Source organism: Austrofundulus limnaeus, unplaced genomic scaffold, assembly GCF_001266775.1.
Source record: "Austrofundulus limnaeus strain Quisiro unplaced genomic scaffold, Austrofundulus_limnaeus-1.0 Scaffold792, whole genome shotgun sequence".
Taxonomy (NCBI): Eukaryota; Metazoa; Chordata; class Actinopteri; order Cyprinodontiformes; family Rivulidae; genus Austrofundulus; species Austrofundulus limnaeus.
Window position 1 is genome coordinate 2080 of NW_013953194.1, and position 21415 is coordinate 23494.

The following is a 21415-nucleotide window of genomic DNA, read 5'->3' on the forward strand; positions in this document are numbered from 1 at the left end:
AAGCACTTTAAAGCTATTATCTACGTTTTCCATTAAACGATATCAAAGAATCTGTTTGGATATAGAGTCATGAGTTAAGATTAAGTGGAAAACATGAAAAAAATTTGTCACATTTATATTATAATACTTTATCCCTTTAAGCTCGCCGAGAGGTTTTAATACATTTTAGACAAGAAAAGATGTACCTTAACTTCAACAACTGACAAGCTTTACTTTATCTTATGCTGCTCAATTAAATGCTGATGACAATAGAATGGTTTATGCATTTACCTTACAGTTTTAACGTAATTTGTGACAATGTCTACTTCACTTTGCACAACAGTCCTATTTTACAATTAGTCAACACTTACTTTAAATTGATGATTTGCACCTATGCTAAAGTTTGTAACAGAGGTACCTGGAAATTAGTACAACAGGTATTATTAGTTCAACAACAATAAGCTGCACAGTCAGTTAATACAAGTCTGATCAGTCGAGTTTAGACTGTTTTACTCAGTAACACTGTAAGATTCTGCCCACTGCCTGCAGTGAAACAGCATATAAGAGTGAGGCAAGTTATTTGCAGGTATTCTGATATTTTACATGATTTTTTTTTAGTTTTCTTCTTGCCTATCAGCCCAAACAATTATGCATCCTACAATCAATTACGATAAAGGTAAATGATACAAAAAATGTAGCAAATCAAGAGATGTTTGATCTTTACACCTGTTTTTTTTTTATAAACTTTTTCTCTTCAAATGTCACGGTCTCCCGTTCCTTTAGTCGTATTGTTGATTGTATGCTCTTTACTTGTATGTTGTGGTTGGAAGTTTTTATGTGTCTCTGTAGACTTCAGAAAATACTGGATGAACACTTAAGAGACTTGACTCGGACATGAAGAAGCATCCAGCTTGTCCAACGGTCCATACCCAACCAGTAACACCACTTGGGCTTGAATGCACTCGGAAAAAATAAACACATTTCAAGTTGCTTTTCAGGATGACAGTGATTGTGATGAATGAACCAGTTAATGACACGACTGCACATAAAGGATTACATATGCTAGTAAGCCTCATATTAGGATTTCATTTTGTTTCTTTAATTTCTTTAGTCTAGAATATTTTGTCGTAGGACGCTGAAAGCATTGATGTGAACTTAAGCCCTTTTGTGACAACGAGCCACCGTCAACAAAATTAAAATATTAAATGTTGAACATATTAGGTCACACAACTTTTGCTTTACAAGCTTCATAAGAATACTGGAAAAATGAATGCATGTACAAAATAAACTAAAATTGCCTCCCCCCACCACAGTTTATGCAAACATGATTATATTAAAACCTGAATGAATGACTTCTACGACTAGCGAGGCCCAGCTATTGTTACATCCTGTTCGCGAGATCATATTGTACAGAGTTTGGCAGATTGTACAAACACTTCAAGGCAAAGTGTTACATCTCTGAGACTTCTGTTCAGTGTTGAATGCTGGTTGTTGCAGCTGGTAGCAGCACTTTATCAGACAAGTGGTGGAAAGTTTTGTGCCAGTAGTCCTTTTTTAATATATATACCTACAATTTACACTGAGCCATATGTTGGTAAAGTTCACATCACTGAGGTTTGTGTCTTTTTATACGTTACGTTTCAACTCTAAAGGAACAAAATGCTTCATTTTAATCTGGATGCTGAGGTGTTGTTTGCCTGCAAATGCAGGACAGTAACAGTCTGGATGAATAATTTGGGCACACAAAGCAAGCAGAGCTGATTGTCCACCGTTGTCTTGCACACACTGGTCCTGCCCTTACCGCATGGTCAGATGATGGCAGAAGAGCCAGATGGAGAGTTGGAGTTTGGGGAGGAAGGAAGGTTCCAGAAGAGCCACTTGCGTTTACATTGCCGTCTCTGGTACAGGTAGTCCTCCTTGTCCCGCTCTTTGCGAGCTCTTTGGTAGTGGTCATCTTCTTTAAGGTACCAAACAGGTGGCCAGCGATGTTTCTCAAAGTACTCTTGGTTCTCTGTCACAGAAAAAGTTGTTTCCACAATTTCAAGACATATATCATTACATGTGTCGTGTTGTGCCAAATTTTAATTTTAATTTTTTTACGCAATTTACATTTGGGATCAATAAAGTATTTTTGATTGATTGATTGATTGATTCAAAACTCCAATTTTCAGGTTTTCATTAAAAAAATGAAAAAACATACAAGTTTTATGGATTATTGGTCATATCAGTATAGTGCAGGAAGTAACCTTTAATGAAATACATTTCTAACTGTAAATGGATATAATTCGGCTTAATAAGGTGGAAATGTCCTTAAATATTTTGACATAAAAAACTGTCCTCACAGAGTGAGAGAGAACCTGATACAGTATGGAAATTAGCTGAATATTCAGTAGAAATAAAAAAAAACATCAAATAGCATTACAATGCTTGCAGATCATATATATACTGCACATATATCACCTGGAGACTTTGCCTTCATTTCACGGGGAAACTTGCGGCAGACGCTGTTGTAGTTGGTGCAGATGTGGTGCAGACACCATCCTGTGAGCTGCTGGGCACCATGGAACTGTTGCAATCAAAATACAGATGTCACTTTTGTGCCGAACCAGATGTTTTTGAACCAGAAAATATAAATTTATAAATGGAAGTAGTTTTTTTTTTTCATATTTGATAAAAAAAACCATTCATAATTAGTGCCCATAGAGAAGATTTACCTGATTAGATAAACTCACTTTAACTAAGAGCATTCTGCATTTTGACATTATTATAGCCCCATAAAAATATACAGTGTCTCTGAGATTGGTAAAAATGAAATAAAAGCAAATACAACAAATGTCTTTTACTATTAGTGCTAATTGACATGGCTTTACCAAAAGTACTGTTTTTAGTTGACCACATTTTATGTTATTAGGAACAAAACTAATAACCGATCCAATAGTTTTAAAATAAATGTGTAATTTTTGCCTGATTGATAATTTAGCCTTCCTGCTGAAGTGAAGTTAAAGGTAAAAATAATACAAGATGACCAAATAACTTGAAATGTGAAATGAGAAAAAAAACAAAAAACAAAAAAAACTTGACTTTCATTCAGGCATTTAGCGCCACCTGCTGTTTGTAAAGATTATTTCACCCTGCACAGCAAATGTTTCTGAGAACTGGCCTTCATAATAAATATTCATATAGTCAAGGCAAAATTACAGGATTAAGGAGCAATTTTATTTGGAACAAGCGACAGTACCTGGGCCATGTCCAGGTATAACAGCACATCACCATCAATGTCAGTTCCCATCATGGCCGCCTCCGTCAATACTGTCACCGTGTAAAGCTCTAAAAAACGAATGAACCAGAAAATGATTACAGTAGTGGTTGACTTGAAAGCACAGATGAAAATGTTTTATTTATTTATTTTTTGTATAATAATGTCTTGTAGCTTGCTACCTGTGAGAGCAACAAGGTGGGGGAGGCAAAGACGATTGGCCAGAACAATCAGCTCCATCGCATCCAAGTCAGATCGGGAGCAGAACCTTCCCATGTAGAGATATTCCAGAACAGCCCTCATACAGCTGCGAGTTGTGTTGGGGAGCAGCACCTGAAAACAGAAACACAACACGGGACATTTAGTTTCAAAGATGTTGGTGGTTAGTGTCTCCTAGAGTGGCAAAATCCATCAGAATCACCACGTAATTGATTTGCATAATACCAAATATTTGGATTACACATAATTACACATTTAACAAAAGATCAGCTGATGATTTTACTATTTGGGATCAATACTGAGCCTTTTTAGGATAGAAGTTTTAAAAAGGAAGGAGCACAAAAGACATGGATATTTAAGTTTTTCTTTTTAAATGAACGATTGAATAGAAGTGTCATTTTTATATTTGTATGGACATAAGTGACACGACTCAAGTAAAAACAAAATAATTTACTCTACAATTGTAACTAATTTCACTGAAGCAGCAGTGATGGAACAAAGGATGAACTCAGATCTGAAAACAGGTCATTGTGTTTCAAAAAATGGTCCTTACGTTTAACTTTTGAATTTAAAATAACAGCTTACATGTACACTCACCGGCCACTTTATTAGGTACACCTGTCCAACTGCTCGTTAGCACTTAATTTCTAATCAGCCAATCACATGGTGGCAACTCAGTGCATTTAGGCATGTAGACATGGTCAAGACAATCTCCTGCAGTTCAAACCGAGCATCAGTATGGGGAAGAAAGGTGATTTGAGTGCCTTTGAACGTGGCATGGTTGTTGGTGCCAGAAGGGCTGGTCTGAGTATTTCAGAAACTGCTGATCTACTGGGATTTTCACGCACAACCATCTCTAGGGTTTACAGAGAATGGTCCGAAAAAGAAAAAACATCCAGTGAGCGGCAGTCCTGTGGGCGGAAATGCCTTGTTGATGCCAGAGGTCAGAGGAGAATGGGCAGACTGATTTGAGCTGATAGAAAGGCAACAGCGACTCAAATAACCACCCGTTACAACCGAGGTAGGCAGAAGAGCATCTCTGAACACACAACATGTCGAACTTTGAGGCAGATGGGCTTCAGCAGCAGAAGACCACACCAGGTGCCACTCCTTTCAGCTAAGAACAGGAAACTGAGGCTACAATTTGCACAAGCTCATCGAAATTGGACAAGAAAAGATTGGAAAAACGTTGCCTAGTCTGATGAGTCTCGATTTCTGCTGCGACATTCGGATGGTAGGGTCAGAATTTGGCGTCAACAACATGAAAGCATGGATCCATCCTGCCTTGTATCAACGGTTCAGGCTGGTGGTGGTGGTGTCATGGTGTGGGGAATCTTTTCTTGGCACTCTTTGGGCCCCTTGGTACCAATTGAGCATCGTTACAACGCCACAGCCTACCTGAGTATTGTTGCTGACCATGTCCATCCCTTTATGACCACAATGTACCCAACATCTGATGGCTACTTTCAGCAGGATAATGCGCCATGTCATAAAGCTGGAATCATCTCAGACTGGTTTCTTGAACATGACAATGAGTTCACTGTACTCAAATGGCCTCCACAGTCACCAGATCTCARTCCAATATAGCATCTTTGGGATGTGGTGGAACGGGAGATTCGCATCATGGATGTGCAGCCGACAAATCTGCGGCAACTGTGTGATGCCATCATGTCAATATGGACCAAAATCTCTGAGGAATKCTTCCAGCACCTTGTTGAATCTATGCCACGAAGAATTGAGGCAGTTCTGAAGGCAAAAGGGGGTCCAACCCGTTACTAGCGTGGTGTACCTAATAAAGTGGCCGGTGAGTGTATATATAGATGTTTTAGCCTACCCTAGCAAAACAGCAGAAGTTTTTTTTTGCGTGATTTATTATCAAGTACTCATATTTCCTGTCAAAGTAGTAAAAACAGAAAGTTGCATAACTCACAGATCTACAGTATGTTTGAATCACAAAGTTTGATTGACTAAAACTGGTTTGCAATCCACTAACTGAAGTATAATTTGCACACCTTGTTTTTTGGAGTTTTGCTAAAATCAACACATGTATTGGTATTTGTCTTGGTGCACTGGTAAAGGAATAAACTGGAACATTTAAACAGTGTTTGTAAAAATGAATATGTTTAGGCCTGTACTGGACTTACCTCCTTGGTGCAGCTCTCAACGAAAGGTCCACCAAACATAGCTGCCATCCAGTCACAGCTAGAGATGAGCAATGGTTTGTGGGCCATGATCGAACCGTCATCCAGTTTGAAGACCACATCTGCAAAAACATATTAAGTCACTGTAACACCCAAGGATTTTATATAGAACAGCTGGAGAGCGCAGAAACCATGTGACCATGTAATCGGCTGGTGAAGCTAACGGCTAACGCAAAACGGTCAAGAGTCTGGATTTCCCATTCCTGTACATGTTGACAACAGAGCAGAAAAAAAGGACTGACCATGTAGAAATCATAAAAAATATTAATAATAATATGAACCCAATTATTATTAATATTTTACAGTTCATATAATCTATCTGTTTTAAATACTGCCAGAAAAGCTGTTTGTGTTATGGATTTATTAACAGAAGATAAACAGGAAAATATATCATTTTACAACACGAGTCAGCAGATTTGATCTTATTTAGCTCAATGTGATCTGAGCAGAACATAATGTAACAGTTTAAAATAAAAAAAATAATCTTATAAAGTCGATGTAATCACTGTTATTTATTGAGCAGATTTTAGCTTGTGGAGCATATATACAGAGTTTAACACTGTTGAATCATGCTACAATTTAACACAAACTATTAAATATTACAGATGATTTGTCCTCGGATTAATATTTAGACCTACGCAGTGTAAAATAATATTGTAAATGTAAGTATGTAGGTTTCTGTTAGAGGAACCTGACATGTTAAGAAGATGGTTAGTTAATAGAGACAAGTTTCATCCTATAACCAGAGAACATTTGTTGACTGGTAAATATAAATATTCTTATTTTTTATGACAGTAAGAAGAAATATTATTTGTCAGCTAGCTAAAGTCTAAGTTACAGGCTGACTTCAGGTCTGGTTTAGATATTGTTACTTATAAATGATATATTTTTTCTGGTATAAATCAGCTGTTTTACATGATTGTTGAATGAAATTAACATAGTTATTAATTTATTGTAAAAACATGACCGATAATCTGTGAGACAGATCCGGTTCAGCTGCTCTTTATCTATTAGTCTCTATGGAGGCTGTGAGCTGTTGCCCTGTTTGGTCTGTTTCTGCTCCTCCATGTTGTCACAGACTCTACCAGTGGACAGGATGGGCGGGGCTCAGTCTAGTGATCTATATTCAAGTCTATTGTAACACCTTATTTCCAACTGTTCCAAGTCTGCTTGAATTAAGCAGAAGTAGCTTTAAACTCACCAGAAAAGGTGCCTTTAGCCAAGCACTCCTTGACTCGGTTTGTGCGGCGCACGTGGAAGGCTTTGGTAATTTCTTGATTCATGAAGGCTTCGTTGTTGAGGATGTTTGCCACCATCATCCGCAGATCAAAGACTTCCAGCAGTTCAGCGATGTGCGCAATATGCATCAGGTCTTTCTCCTTTTCATCTAGCTGACCGGTGTACAGGTAGCGCAGTACAGCTCGAAAAGGACTGAGCTGGATGGATTGGTCCATGTGTACTACAGTCATGAGTCTGGGGCTGTAAGTCACGGGGTCGTCAACCAGCTCCTCCTGGATGCTGATGAAGGCCCGGCTCCACGAAGACAGCAGCCGGCCCCGCCGACCCTCCTCGCAGTCCCTCAAGGTGCCGTCACTCGTGCACGCTCTCAAGTTGGCCCGGTCTCCCTCGTCGCTGCTCTCGCACACGTCGAAGCTGGCGGCACGCATCAGCAGCTCTCGGCCGGAGAGGGGGCCCCGGGGGGGCTTCTCGCTCTCCTCGCTCTGCGTGTCCATGATGAAGAGGTCGTAGAACTTCGAGGAGGACGTGGCCAAGTATATCTTGTGGGCAAAGATTTTCTGTCGCTCCTGCACGACCAGGAGGACGTCAGCACAGTGCGGGTCCTCCAGGAGGCCGACGGGGCGCTCCTCCGTGGTGGATGGGGGCGGAGGCACGGTGATGATAGGCGGGGGAGGTTTCGGGGGCAGGAAGGGCGCTTGAAGGAGAGGCCTCTGGACATTTCTGAGGTGAGATTTCCAGAATTGCAGATGGCGGCGGGAGATGAGAGCGGCTCGTATAGCATTGTCAAAGACGTCCTTGACTCCGAACTGAGCAACGACACTGGTTTCATAATATGGGACTCCCAGCTCTTTGGCCACCTCCCGGCCTCTCTCTGGAGGAAGGATCTCGTTGGATTTAATAGGTCTGAAAACAAGTAAAATAAAACGAGTCAAAAGTAGCTGCAGAATAGGAACAAGGAAATTTGACTCATTCTTCCTGACATACAACCTTGAAAATCCTAAATGGACAGATAAAATACCTGGCTAACGGCCTTCTTGCCCTGTTAACTGCCTCCAGGTCTGCGTAACGCAGGTCCAGCTGACAGCCTACCAAGATGACAGGAGCACGGGGACAGAAATGCTTGATCTCAGGGTACCACATGGTCTTTACATGGTACAGAGAGTTGGGATTGGCAATTGAGAAACACAGTACCACAACATCTGACCTGAAAGGAAGACACAGGTCAGATAAGCTAAGCTACATTAGCCCTGGTATATCAGCAGCAGAGTTGAGTTTCTCACCTCCCGTATGCAAAACGTCTGTCCTTATGATGATCTCCAAAAGTATCCCATAGTCGAAGGGACACGCTGACATCATCCACAACATCTCTGGAGCGCTCTAATACCTGAAATAAACACAAAACATTCAGAATAAATCATTTAAAATCACATAAGAGGTTAAAGAAAAAAAAAGTTTAAATCCTCCACTTACCTCTTGGCATACTCTGTACTGATCGATTGCCCAGACTGTGGGCACATGTGTAGCAAGTAACTGGTACTGAGTGAGCGTGGCGTTGCAAGCCCGGGCGCAGATAAGGCGGGTCTTGCCGACTGCGTTGTCCCCCACCACAACGCATTTGATGGTTTCAACGTTTGGCCTCTCATAGTCCATATCAGAATCTAAGTGGGGCCTGTGAAAGTGCAAAAGATTCACAGGGGAAAAAATAAAAGGAAAAAAAAAATAGAATCAGAGCCAACCAGAGGTCTGAACGGGTCAGTGCTCGGTCTCTTGCTCTCACATCTGCACTGCTCGGTCAGCCTGCCTGCAGAGATATCAATGGGTGGTCTTGTGACTTCTCTGCACTCATTCACAACTTCCCAATCCCCGATTCTTAAAGTGACCGGCACGCACAGACAAAGGTTGCTGTTTTAAATGCAGACTTCAAAGCCAGCTGTGAGGCCGCTTTAATCAGCTGTGGTTGCAACGTCAGGAAAAGACGCATTAAATTTTAGGAGTTTGCTTTTAAGAGACTAAACACTTTCCACGAAAAGGAAGCTGGTAAAGGGGCTATTTAACCTTTAGATATACAAGCAATAATTTTAGTACCCGAAACAGTTAATTTTACAAAAGACACCTTCAAACAGCCAACAAATCATTTGGCCTTATTTGCATTCGGGTTTGCAGCATCACAGGTCATGCCTTACAGATCACACGTTTTAAAATGCATTCATGTTTGAATTTTCTCTCTGCTCTCATGAATGAAATCAGGCACTGCTCGTATTAAGAGAAATCATCCTCTATTAGACTAATAATCCTTTTTACATAAACTGTATTTGTGTCTTTTTTTAAGTGTACACTGTAAAAAATGAAATGTTGGATTTACTTAACCATGTTATGTGACCTGGTTCCACTTAACTGAGTTGAGTAAATTCAAAGCAATATACCAATTTTTTTAACCAAAGAACATGTTGCTTTGAATTTACTCAACTCAGTTAAGTGGAACCAGGTCACATAACATGGTTAAGTAAATCCAACATTTCATTTATAGAGTGTGTTTATGTCTAACTACTGAGTTTCTATTAGTTACTTTGTTGTCATTCATAAAACAGGCTCCCCATTGAAGCTGTGCCTGCAGACTTGACTCGCACCTTCTTACAGTGTGACCTTAAGCTGCCTCTGTAAAGCATAAAACATAAAAAATGCACATCTTTTATTGAATTTCCATTCATGTTCGATGCGCAATCCTCGAATCAAATAATCATTTTTACAAGGTTTGTAAATCGACACAAGTAAAACAACTGAAACGTGCAAATACTAAACATGTTTGCATCTCTTATATATATAATTGGTTATAAATGTAAGAATAAAAGCGTTTGAATTGTCCTACCAGCAGGAACTGTCCCTCCACCACTGAAGTCATGAGGCTTTGCTGCATTACGTTATGTAAGAGCCCGTCACTGACTCCTGAGCCTGTTTATCCGGGATCCCAGCGGCTCCATCTCTAAAACCAGACAGGATTTAAAGCACCGAAGCCGCCCTTCTTACCGCAACATGACGAAGTGCTGCATTATCCACGGACGCGACCAGGAAAAGCACGGCTCCATCACCACCATCGCTCTGCTCGGATGCGGCTCGCACCTGACGGCGGCTCGTGTTTAGCTTCATTTTCCAAAAGAGCCTCGAAAAATAAACCGAAGGAGAGAAGAAAAAAAATAAAAAAAAGAACAGGAAGAGAGGAAATAAAACCCAGTTCTGGACCAGTGCAAGATGAGTCACTGCGTTTGATGTGAAATGTTGCGTCGCAGAGAGCTGCAGCCCCTCTCTGACCGTCAAGAAGAAGAAGAAGCCGTCCCCGCCGCCGTGACCCTAACAGGCCTCCGTAGCTAATAATAGGCGCAGAGGAGTGGAAGAGAGGCATTCATTACAAAACACTGATCCACTTTAAAGGCGAACAAATCTCTTTCCACAGCTCCAAAAAGCAGCCTGCAGGGTGCTGTCAGGTCCTGCACGAACATCAACGAGCATGCACGACCTGGGAGCAGTTTGTAGTCCTGCTCACAGAAATAAAGGCTGTCTTCCTGCACCAGACAGGAGCCCAAGGAATACACACTTTTGCATAAACAAATACTGTTGGATCATGTTGAGCCTGACAGGTGTGGCTCAGGACTCATGTGTCTAAATGTAAAGTTGCAGGCAGAGGTTGTTCACATTCATAGGGCATGCATCTCATTGAAACTGGGCTTTTAATGGTTTATTTCACACGTGTCAAACTCACGCCCGTGGGATGAATCAGGCCCTTGTTAACCCTAAATGTAATGCGGACACATCATGCTTTTAAACCATTCATTTGCGGTCTATAAAGTGGAACTGCAATGCTTTGGTCTAATTCCTCCTTATTGTAACTCCACAAGCCCCTCTTTCACCCCTAGTATGAGAGGTGTGTCTCTAATCCACTCCAGCTTCACACCCTGCCCCTCTGCAGCTTCCAGAGCATCCTAGTTTTGACAGGTTCACAACTATATAGTGGAGTAGATACTTTTATTTATTTATTTACAAATTAATTAAACAATGTCAATAAGAAAATACTACTCCGAGTAAACAACAAAATGCATTTAATGGCTAAAAATTTGGATTTTGCATGATATGTTCCCTTCAAATGTAAAAACAGTTTTATTGTTTCGCTTTTTGTCTGTATTCAGTGCATTCTTCTCCAGACAGCTGCCAACTTTCAAGTCAAGAAAATGAAGTTTGAATTTTTCAGTGGATTATGATGAAATGCACTGATTTATCAATGAAAATGTACATCTGAACTTAGTTTCAGCACACACCAAAAGGTTCACGTCACAAAATCTTGCAGCTTTTTATTTTAATACCAATTTATAGCTATTATAAAACAAATGCTTCAGTCAGACTGATCTGTATCAACACCGTGTTTTTGAAACCTGACCTAAACTTGTGCGTGTGTGTGTGTGTGTGTGTGTGTTATTCATCAACTGTCAAAGTCGCTGTCGTTCCTGCAGTTACCAGGATAATCCACTAGGTGGTGGTGGTGTTTAACATTTCGGTTACACCTCTTTAAATTTAATCTGCCAGCAACTAAATACAAAACAAAAGTAAGGGAAAGGGAAAGTTTGACAGTTGGCTCACCACAACCACCAACCCTAAATAACACCACTCATCCCACAAAGAGGTAGAAAGAACAGGTTCAGGTGCATAAAGTATTGTGCTAAATTTGGGCTTTATCAAGATAAGATAAGATAAGATAAGATAAGATAAGATAAGATAAGATAAGATAAGATAAGATAAGATAAGATAGACCTTTATTGTCATTGTACAGAGCACAATGAAATTACAGTTCAGATTCAGAATCACACATATTAACATGTTGTCTATTTCATTGGTTAAATAAAAAAAAATCTGGTAGATTTGTGAAACCAGATGTTTTTCAACTTATTACAAAAGATCAGGCATACTCTGGAATATCTGAACTTTTGAAGTTGAGTTGTGATTTTATTTCATATGACACTATGTCTGAGAAGAAAATAAAGAGACAAAACATTTTACCAAGCTTTGTCCAGTATTTATAAATCAATTATTATGTAATCTGTGGGAAACATAAAGTGAAAGCTGTAATAAAATTAGCCTCATATTGATTGGATTGGACTGGATGACTGGATGTGGAATATTGTATAATCTGTTTGCTTCAGAAAACTTTGACATTTGATGACAGAGATTACATCTTCAAAAAAGTTAAGATGTGTCAAAAGCAAATAAAAACAATACAATGATTTTCAAATTTCAACATAAACTCATATTTTATTCACCATGGAACACGGTAAACATATAAAATATTTACAAAGTTGTACCATTTGTAAAAATAAAACCAAACAAAAAAATATATATATAATTTTGAATTTTATAGCAACACACTAAAAAAATCCAGACAGGCATTTGAGATGAGTGTTTATGATAGGCCAGATGTCCTTGTCCTCTTTTTAGTACAGTTAATGTGGTGTTTGTGGTTTTTAAAAGAATTACAGATTTTGATTCATCTGACCACAGAATAGTTCTTCATTTTGTCAAAGTCCATTGTAAAGGACCTTTGGTTTTGAGAAGATGGCTTTTTCTTTGTGTGATAGAGCTTTAAGCAGAACTGGAATGGTACAGTGAACTGTGCTTGTCACTATTGATTTGTGAAAGTGTTTCTGAGGTCGTGCATTGATGTCCGTAACAGAATCAGACCAAGTTTTAATGCGCTGGCCTCTGAAACCTGAAGATCACAAACATCTGACAGCAACCCACATTTATCTTGTTTTGTGATATTTTTCCAGATTATAGAAATATTTAAGGGTTTTGTGTACTGTATGTGATGGCATTTTCTACCCATTTTTTCTTTGCCAAGCTCTGAGAGATTCAGCCTCTCTAAAATGTTCTTTTACTTTTACAGCCTTTTGTTGTCCCTATTCCAGCTTTTTGAGGGGACCATTAGATTCCAAATTACCTTTTTAATGTTTGATAAATCAGTTTTTTAGTTTAAACATTTGACATGTTTACTGTGTTCAGCTACTGTTTGTTCCACTTTGTTGAAACATGACTAAAGGGAACCAGAGATAACGTTTCGCTGTTTCCTCGTCAACTTTATTCTCGGAAATGTTGTTTCATCAATTAATCATTTTCTTTGTTATTTTAACCTTTTTTTATTTGTTTTCTGCTCTTTTACCAATTGTAATAAAAAGGCTTTCAAAAACTGATAATGCTTCCAAGTGTTTAAAAAGCAACAAAAGGCGTAATACATTTACATATTTGGCCATTTATTTCATAAAATTACTTATGTAATTGTAAAATATCCTCACAAAACCCTTTTTTTTTCTTTTTGATACGTTATTTAGCTTTTATGGAACAACTTAAATATTCTGAATGATAAGTTAAAGGAAATTATTCACAAAGTGAAGCTAATTATTGATTCGCTCCACACTTTCCCTAGAATTGGGCAACAGTGGAAGTCAGGGACAAATGTTGTGCTGTGCAAGCAGTAGCTGTAGGTGACAACAGCTCGTGTCAGAGTCCAGTTCAGTCTCCTGCACCAATCAGACAGTCAAAGGATCCTTCCTGTCTCATTCTCTCTATGGCTTCTTCAGGAACAGATTCCAGAGGCTCTTTCTCACTGCACTCTTACCATGTCTCTGAGGATTTGGGCTTTATCCTTCCAGACCCACTGGTATGTGAAAATACTCTTCTGATGTGTATTTTTTTTCAATCACTATCCAGACAGTCAAAGAAAAGTGCTGGAACCCAGGCAAGCCAAAGTGTCAGGGTGTAATTTAAAATAGGGCATTAAATGAGAAATGAGCAGTTTAGTGATCACATGCACACACAAATAAAGAGTCACATCTAAGTGTTAGAAAATATGAGGTCTACCCTCTATTCTCAAATCATTCTAAAAAGCTAAAGCTTAATGTTGCTTATTTTTTTACAGGAACCTTTGTCCCAACAAGCAGCTCATTTTTTCAAAATAATATTTTTGAAAATATCCCTGTCAACATAGTAAAGCTTTAAAACTCTACATGACACCACATCCGATTGCTCTGTTACTGTCATATATTTGGTTACTGTTGTTTTATTTCAATGACTTTTGCAACACTTGCAGGAAGATCTTCCACCTCACTACCAGCCATGGTTAGATATTGCCCTGCGTATCCCAGAACTCGTGCACAGTCATGAGCTGCGTGCCCGTGTCGACAAGGTAAAAGGTGGCGTTGGCAACAAACTGATAAGAAGAGTTTAATGTCTGTTATTGTGAAATAGTTCATGAATGCAACCGCTGCACAGATGCCACTGCTGAGCACCAGCTTTCTGTGCAAACACAAAGAGTTGCGGCTCGCCCACCTCGCCCTCAGCATGATGACGATGGGCTACGTCTGGCAGGAAGGTGAAAACAACATGGTCGAGGTAAAAAGTTTCCTCTTCCTTTTCTCGTGCTCCTACTGCAGGTACACTAAAACATTCAGTTTGTCCGAGTAGTTCCTTCTTTTTTATTCATCTTCTTTAAAGAAATTGCCAAGCAGTCTGGCTGTTCCATTCTGGGAGGTGTCACAGCGCTTAGGACTCCCCCCAATTTTGACCCATGCGAGTGCAGTGCTGGCTAACTGGAAGAAGAAAGATCCAGAGGGGTGAGACCATCAGTGCTCTACAAGTACTTTAATCTCAATTCAAATGGAATAATAAACAAGTAAATTAATTCTTTTGCATGTTCATCATCATATCTCGCATGCCAGGCCTTTTGACATGGAGTGAGTATATTTTCATTCTTATCCTCTAACAGCACTCTGCCACAGTCCTTTCATTTCTATAACATCTTTTGCTTTCATTTGCAACACAGGAACCTGGAGTTGCTGGTCAGCCTCCCGGGTGGAGAGAGTGTCAGGGGTTTCTTCTTGGCCACGCTGCTGGTGGAGCTTGCAGCAGTTCCTGCAATACGGGTAAAAAAAAAACACATCATACAGCATGACAGCAAAATATGAAAACATAACTGTAATAAACCTGCAATTGACGCCATTTCTTGCAGTGATGACAGGTTGACAGATGAGGTCACGCAGGAATCCACACGGTTTATGATGCTGAGACAGTGAGAATAGGGAACAGGTGGAAGAGAGGTGGAGGAAATAGGGATGAAAGTCACTAAAAGGGAGAAAGAACTTGTGTGAATGAGAGGGAGCGAGGTGGGACAGTGAAGCATCAAGGGGTTGAGGTATTGAAGAGAGATGAATTTACCTATCATGGGGTCTAATGGTTAAAAAGACAAGAAAAGATGGTTTGGATGTGCAAAGAAGAGCTAGTAATTATTAGTCAAATGATGTTGAACATGGAGCTGCCAGGAAGGAGGAACAAAGGAAGACAGCAGAAAAGATTTAAGTGTACAGGTTGTGCAGGAGGATGTATGGAGGGTTGGGGAGTCTGAGGCACATACTGTAAGATGAACATTCAGGAAGCAAACAGGAAAAAGAAGAAGTGATTAAAGTGTTTGCAAAAAGGTTTTTAAAGTGATCTTGTGCTGCTGTTCTGCAGAGCATTCCCTCTGTTATCAATGGTATCAGGTGTGGAGACACTGATGCAGTGGTCAGAGCCCTGGAGGACATCAGTCTCTCCATACAGGACATGAATGATGCACTTAAGTTGATGCAAGGTAATGGGGGTCGACTGTCCAAGGATTTATAATAAAACTTACTCACTTTGAAATATACGTAGTTTAATTACTTTTTTCTTTCAGTGCATGTGGATCCTTCAGTCTTCTATGGCATTATGAGAATCTACCTGTCTGGGTACAGAAACTTGTTTTTATTTTTATTTGACTTCGGACTTGTATGTATTGTATTTCTTTTATTCTGTAGATGTAACAAAATAAGTTATCCATGCTTAGGTGGAAAGACAATCCCTGTATGCCAAAGGGTCTTGTTTATGAAGGGGTCCACACAAAACCAATGGAGTTTTCTGGAGGCAGTGCTGCACAAAGCAGTCTGCTTCACTGCTTTGATGAACTCCTGGGAGTCAAACATGAAGAAAAAGGCCGTAAGATAGTTCACATTCAGGAATAGCAAATATTCTGAACATGAATGTGATGGTGTATATTGTGCCAATCCCATTTATCCAGGTTCCTTTCTAACCCGCATGAGGGACTACATGCCACCTGCTCACAGGCAGCTGATCCAGGACATTTCGTCGCAGCCGTCCCTGAGGAGTTTTGTCCAGCAGCATCAGGCCAACGATCAGCTGAACCAGGCCTATGAGTTCTGTGTCTCAAAGCTGTTGGCCCTGCGCAACTACCACATCAATGTCGTGAGCCGTTTCATCACTGTGCCTGCGGCTCGAGCTCGACAGCTCCGCAACCACAGCCAGGACTCAGAGGGGGAGACGGTCATCAAAGCCCCCAAAGCACTGGAGGAGAGGGGCACCGGCGGGTCTGGCATCATGACCTTTCTGAAGACTGTGAGGGATGAAACAAAAGATGCACTTCTGACGGAGCCGAGCAAAAAGATAAAAAATCACAGCTGACATAAACTGTAGCCACAATGGATCACCTCTTGTTACGTTGCACAAACTATATGTAAATAAATGAAAAAACTTTTGAGAAGCCACACTTTATGACTTTAATGAAGACACGTGTAAAACAACAAAAACATCCAGACTTTCACAAATTTACACAAAGGCTTAGATTTTAGTGGTTCCATGTTAGAGTACTGAACTCAATGCAGTGTTCGTCAGAGATAAAACTATTTTGTTGTTATGAACTTGCACATATATCAGTATATGAGATTGCACAGTACAGCAGAGCAGTTGGGTATACCAAACATTTGGCTTGCATAACATCTTGGCATCTTGAGCAAGAGCCTCATTCTGTCATTACATGCTGCAGTGAGTTTCCTCAGACTGCTTTTATTGTAGCACCTCCACAAATGGGCAGTGTGTGTAGAGGTACAACAATAAACTGAGCAATCCTAACTGGTACAATAAATACTGAACTTATTTATCAGCATGTTAACTTGTGCATACGACTGCACAGGCTGTTAATGTCATCAGTCACATTGGTGCTATTAAAAGAGGCGGACATGCATTTATTGACTGATGCATATACCAAAATCATATAAATCAAACAAAAGATTTAGGAACTCTTCTGTTTTGTAACTTACTATAATAATAATAATAATAATAATAATAATAATAATAATAATAATAATAATCTACACTAGCAGAAGCTTTAAAAATATTCATGAAACAAGAAAAATTGTGGAATTATGGTTTTTATCAAATCTAAAATCTACATTTAAAGTAAAAATACAAATGTCTGTACGATGTTTACATTTAAAACCAAACTGATTATCTGGATTCAAGATAAAAAAAAGTTCCATCCTGTTAAATCCATAATTTGGACAAAGTACTGGCTAAAGTTAGGAACTGATTTTTATCATTGCAATTCATTTTGCCAGCCTTATCTTTTATAATAGGCACTGTATAAAACAGAATTATGTTACTTGTCTTACATGTCGCTTTCTTGATTCTGTAAACAAATCACAGCTAACGATCCCAATCACCCAGTCAAACCACCAAATACAATAATTTTTATTGCCTACCATTAAATCTAATCTTTTACATTATGTCAATGGCATAAACAAAACATCCAAAAGGCATTTGTTTCATACCAACATAAACAGAAAACACTGATTTCACATGCAGACCTTAAAAGAATAGTAATATCTTACTGTATTTTAAATGGTTTTAAATGTTTTGTGTGACTAAGTTTGCTTTTGCTTTCTACTTAAAAATCTAATATTTTTGGTACTGATCTTGAAGTAAGATTTTTTTTGTTTTGAATAATTAAAAAAAGAAGAAGAAAAATAAAAAAACCTAATACAATCAATGCCTGATGAAGTCATGAAAATGACAACATAATGACTGAGAATAAACTCTTCACTGCTTGCTTACAGTTAAAATAAGAGCAAAAGATAAAAGCATCAAAGACACGCTTCACTTTTATTTTGACTTGTCCCACAAAGCCGAAGATAACAAAAATGATGTAATGCCATTTTCCTCATTGTCCACAGGTGACGAAAGATGTGTTGAAATCCACACTTCCCACAATAAACCATGAAACATAAACTATCCTTGTCAGAAAATACTAATCTTTTTGTTGAGTCTAAACCCTGCAGTCCACAGAGGGGTTGTCACGTCCTGACACAATGAACAGCGCAGAGCAGGGATGCATCACCACTTAGTTTGGTTACCTCAGCTCTCATGCCTTCATCCTCCAGCTGTACAATACTTCCCAGAGTGAATAAACCCACGAAAGGATGGACTGTACCATAAATCACTCCACTGGGCTATCCCCACTCATATTTAATGACTTTTATTAACTTCGTTTTTTTATTTTACCTGTAGAAATAAAAAAAAACACAAAAAAAGCAATAATTGTAATGTGATAGCTACTCGTTAAAGCGTCTGAGCACATTTAGTCCAAAGTAGTGCAATGTTTTTATTTCCTTCAATGAAAGGACACAGAGAGAGTAGGTGAAAGGTGAACCAAAACAACACAGGGATAAAGAGAGATGGGTGGCGGGGAGGAAAAACTGAGTTCACATCACAGTGATCTGATTAGAGCCTTCTTCCTCAGCCAAAGAAAATAATCCCTTTCCTTATTGTCATGCATGTGGAGGACTCCCTGACAACCCAGCTGTAAACACAGACCATCTCTAAGGATGCCTTCATTGTGAAGTCGGGGCTGGGCTTGCACCTCCAATCACGTAAGTAGTTTCATTGTAAGGCGTGACACAGGCATGCACTGCTTTATTAACCACTTGCAGTAATAATTATCGCAATTCAGCAAACACTTGAAGACAATTGTATCATTTAAGTCAATATTTTGGCTTAAAGTTACCCAAAGAATCAAATATCAGCTTTTTATTGTAACCACGGTGAAAGTACCATGCATATGATATCAAGGAATAATCCAGCAAAGTAAATACACAATTTTCCTCAGCAAAGGGCATCTGGAGTCACCATTGTTTTCCTTAAATCTCCTCAAACATCCCTATTCCATCTGTCAGTGCTGACAGGATTACAGCTGAAGGTTTTCCTCGGGGTAAGACAATCCGATTTCTGCGCCTTAGTGGTTAACCACAGGACATCCTGGATTCTGTTATTTCAGAATTAAATTCATGATTCTGCTGCTTGCATCAAGCCAAGCAAAGTCGAGACCTTTTTCTTGCCCTACGAAGTGAGCAGCTTGGGCGGCGACGTGGACGGGGTCGATCTCTCGCGCATACGATGGGTGTAACCGGGAATGAAGGGCTGCATGTGCAGCACAGTAGGTGACTGGGTGTTCTTACACTTTCCACTTATTATCTGGACTTCACTATCTTTGTCAAACATCTACTGCGGGTCTACACACCCACAGATCAGATACATCTTCATCATTTACTGATGGGACACACCTTCTCAGTCAAACTGGGTTACATTTGAGCTCTAACAAAGGCTGTATTAACCTATAGACAAAGTTTAGCCTGTCTGAAACTCAGAAAACATCTAACAGGAATTATTATGATGTTGATACCATAATGCTGCTTTTATTATATAACTGTGTTATCAACAGCCATGATGCTTAATAACACTTCTAAGAGTTTATGCATATAGCATGAGAAGTTGCATTATATTATATTTTAGGAAGGACTGGTACAGGACAAGCACGAGTGACAGATTCAAGACGGAGCGAGGACTGCATCAAGGATCAAGACTGTACCACTTCTCTTTGCTCTGGTGATGGACAGACCAGATGAGGTCAGGCAGGAATCTACGTGGACTATGATGTTTGTAGATGGAAGAGAGCTTGAAGAGGTGGGCGTACGCACCTGAAAGCAAATTAATTAAAGTCAGTCGTGGTAAGACAGAATACATGTGTGACTGAGACGGAGGCAGCCTGGAACAAAACTGTTTCAGAAGTGATTTGTGACAAAAAGGGGGCAAGCAAGAGACCAGCTTTGTTGTAGGGTTTGTAGACCGTGACAATGAGACAGGAGACAGAGCTGGAAGTGTCAGAGATGAAGATGTTGAAGTTCTCCTCAAGAGTGACGAGGATGGAGAAGATTAGTAAGGAGATCATCAAAGGTTCAGCGCAGGTGGAACAACTGGGAGATAACATTAGAGACCAGATTGAGATGGTTTGGACATGTCCAGAGGGGGTACAGTGGGCGTATTGGTAGAAGGATGTTAGTGATGCAGCTGCCAGGAAAAGGCAAAGAGGACGCAGTGGTAGATGGAGTAAGGACAGAGGATGCAGAGTGAAATGTAGGATGATGTCTTTCTATGACGACATCTGAAGAGGGAACAGCTAATAGAGGATCTATTGTAAGAATTTAGTTCTGTTAGTACCTGTGGAGACTGGGCTGGGATGTATTTTAAAGTGACTTGTTCGTTTTTACTTGCAGTTGATTTAACTTCAAAATCACATTCATAGATGCTCTAGTTTAGTTTAGTTTAGTTTAGTTTAGTTTAGTTTAGTTTAGTTTAGTTTAGTTTAGTTTAGTTTATTTGCACAGTAAAAAAATACAAATCAGTTGAAAGAAGAAAAAAATAATGACAGTGCAGGGAGAGGCAAAAAGTCCAATAGGCTTGTATGAAGCCTCCACCGGAAAAAAACAAAACAAAACATTGAACCAACAACGAAATCCATCAATTACTTAAATCACAAAAATTTCAAGCAAAATTTTTGTGATTTAAGATTTTGCTATTGGTACTAGTAAATATCCACAAAATAGCTTTTGCTGACTTTTAAACTTAAACCATATAAATACATTTCTTGAGTAAAAAGAGCACATTTAAATGGTACAACATAAGATGGATAGTACCATAACACTACATTTACTCAGTTCATCCTTTTTGATTGACTTGTGGCTGCTTGCAGAAGCAGTGAAATCAATAATACAATAGAAATGTATACTGGAGTGCACTGATGAGGTCTTACCCTTGGCTGCTTAGCAAGTTAATCTGGTCATATCATGGTGCAACCTAACAATCCTAAACTCATTACTCATGTCTAAAATTGACCCCTGGCTGGCCTCCAAGCTGCCACACACCCATTTAAGAAAGGAAATCAGACTTTCCACATCCTTTTGGACATCATTTTATCAGTGTGAAAGATGAGAAAGCTGACCTCAAGGGTTTAAAGATTTTTCACCTTCAGTCCTCTGAACCACTCCCAATCATATGATCACCTCCAAACCGGTGAATCATTTTCCCTCTTTATCAGAGATCTTTCTAAACATGAGCAAGTAACCCAAACATTTTCTCTGATGTGGATTTTCAAATACATTTTCACAGAGTGGTCACAGTTAAACAACATATCAGGCCGAAGGTGTCTCACAAGTACCTCTTTGTGCATCATTTCTCTTTGTTAGAACAAGATGAAGACCTTTGTTGTTGCCATCTTGCAACAACTTTATCACTTCCTCTTTCTGCCTGGATAGAAAACATCAAACAAGGGGCAAAAAAGGGGGCT

General features: G+C 39.4%; 2 protein-coding genes across 3 annotated transcripts; one reads left to right on the forward strand and one right to left on the reverse strand.

The window, feature by feature from the left end:
* Nucleotides 1-955: 955 nt before the first annotated feature.
* On the reverse strand, nucleotides 956-10414 carry rhobtb2a (Rho related BTB domain containing 2a). 2 transcript variants are annotated; one of them, XM_014028655.1, is made up of 10 exons: nucleotides 9919-10414; nucleotides 8365-8563; nucleotides 8175-8278; nucleotides 7913-8098; nucleotides 6857-7797; nucleotides 5599-5717; nucleotides 3418-3568; nucleotides 3218-3306; nucleotides 2440-2545; nucleotides 956-1990 (listed from the first exon to the last, which is right to left on the reverse strand). In XM_014028655.1, exons 1-10 carry the CDS (start codon nucleotides 9984-9986, stop codon nucleotides 1788-1790), a joined length of 2166 nt encoding a protein of 721 aa, XP_013884109.1. In that variant the 5' UTR covers nucleotides 9987-10414; the 3' UTR covers nucleotides 956-1787. The 2 variants fall into 2 exon arrangements, with proteins under 2 accessions (XP_013884109.1, XP_013884110.1); XM_014028656.1 differs by having other exon boundaries at nucleotides 9761-10414.
* A 2898-nt stretch (nucleotides 10415-13312) lies between these two features.
* On the forward strand, nucleotides 13313-16496 carry ido1 (indoleamine 2,3-dioxygenase 1). Its single transcript, XM_014028645.1, has 10 exons — nucleotides 13313-13591; nucleotides 14021-14116; nucleotides 14203-14322; nucleotides 14425-14543; nucleotides 14649-14663; nucleotides 14753-14852; nucleotides 15439-15556; nucleotides 15641-15692; nucleotides 15791-15939; nucleotides 16022-16496. The coding sequence occupies exons 1-10, from the start codon at nucleotides 13499-13501 to the stop codon at nucleotides 16420-16422; spliced, it is 1263 nt and encodes a 420-aa protein (XP_013884099.1). The 5' UTR covers nucleotides 13313-13498; the 3' UTR covers nucleotides 16423-16496.
* The last annotated feature ends 4919 nt before the right edge of the window (nucleotides 16497-21415 follow it).

What these genes read in the sequence shown, in the direction of transcription:
- ido1 (XM_014028645.1), top strand. Translation starts at nt 13,499, where the DNA reads ATGGCTTCTTCAGGAACAGATTCCAGAGGCTCTTTCTCACTGCACTCT. An exon ending in TTATCCTTCCAGACCCACTG is followed by an intron (nt 13,592 to 14,020) that starts GTATGTGAAAAT and finishes CAACACTTGCAG; the next exon opens with GAAGATCTTCCACCTCACTA. An exon ending in CAGCAGTTCCTGCAATACGG is followed by an intron (nt 14,853 to 15,438) that starts GTAAAAAAAAAA and finishes GCTGTTCTGCAG; the next exon opens with AGCATTCCCTCTGTTATCAA.
- rhobtb2a (XM_014028655.1), bottom strand. Translation starts at nt 9,986, where the DNA reads ATGGTGGTGATGGAGCCGTGCTTTTCCTGGTCGCGTCCGTGGATAATG. An exon ending in CCACCTTGTTGCTCTCACAG is followed by an intron (nt 3,307 to 3,417) that starts GTAGCAAGCTAC and finishes TTCGTTTTTTAG; the next exon opens with AGCTTTACACGGTGACAGTA. An exon ending in TATACCTGGACATGGCCCAG is followed by an intron (nt 2,546 to 3,217) that starts GTACTGTCGCTT and finishes TGATTGCAACAG; the next exon opens with TTCCATGGTGCCCAGCAGCT.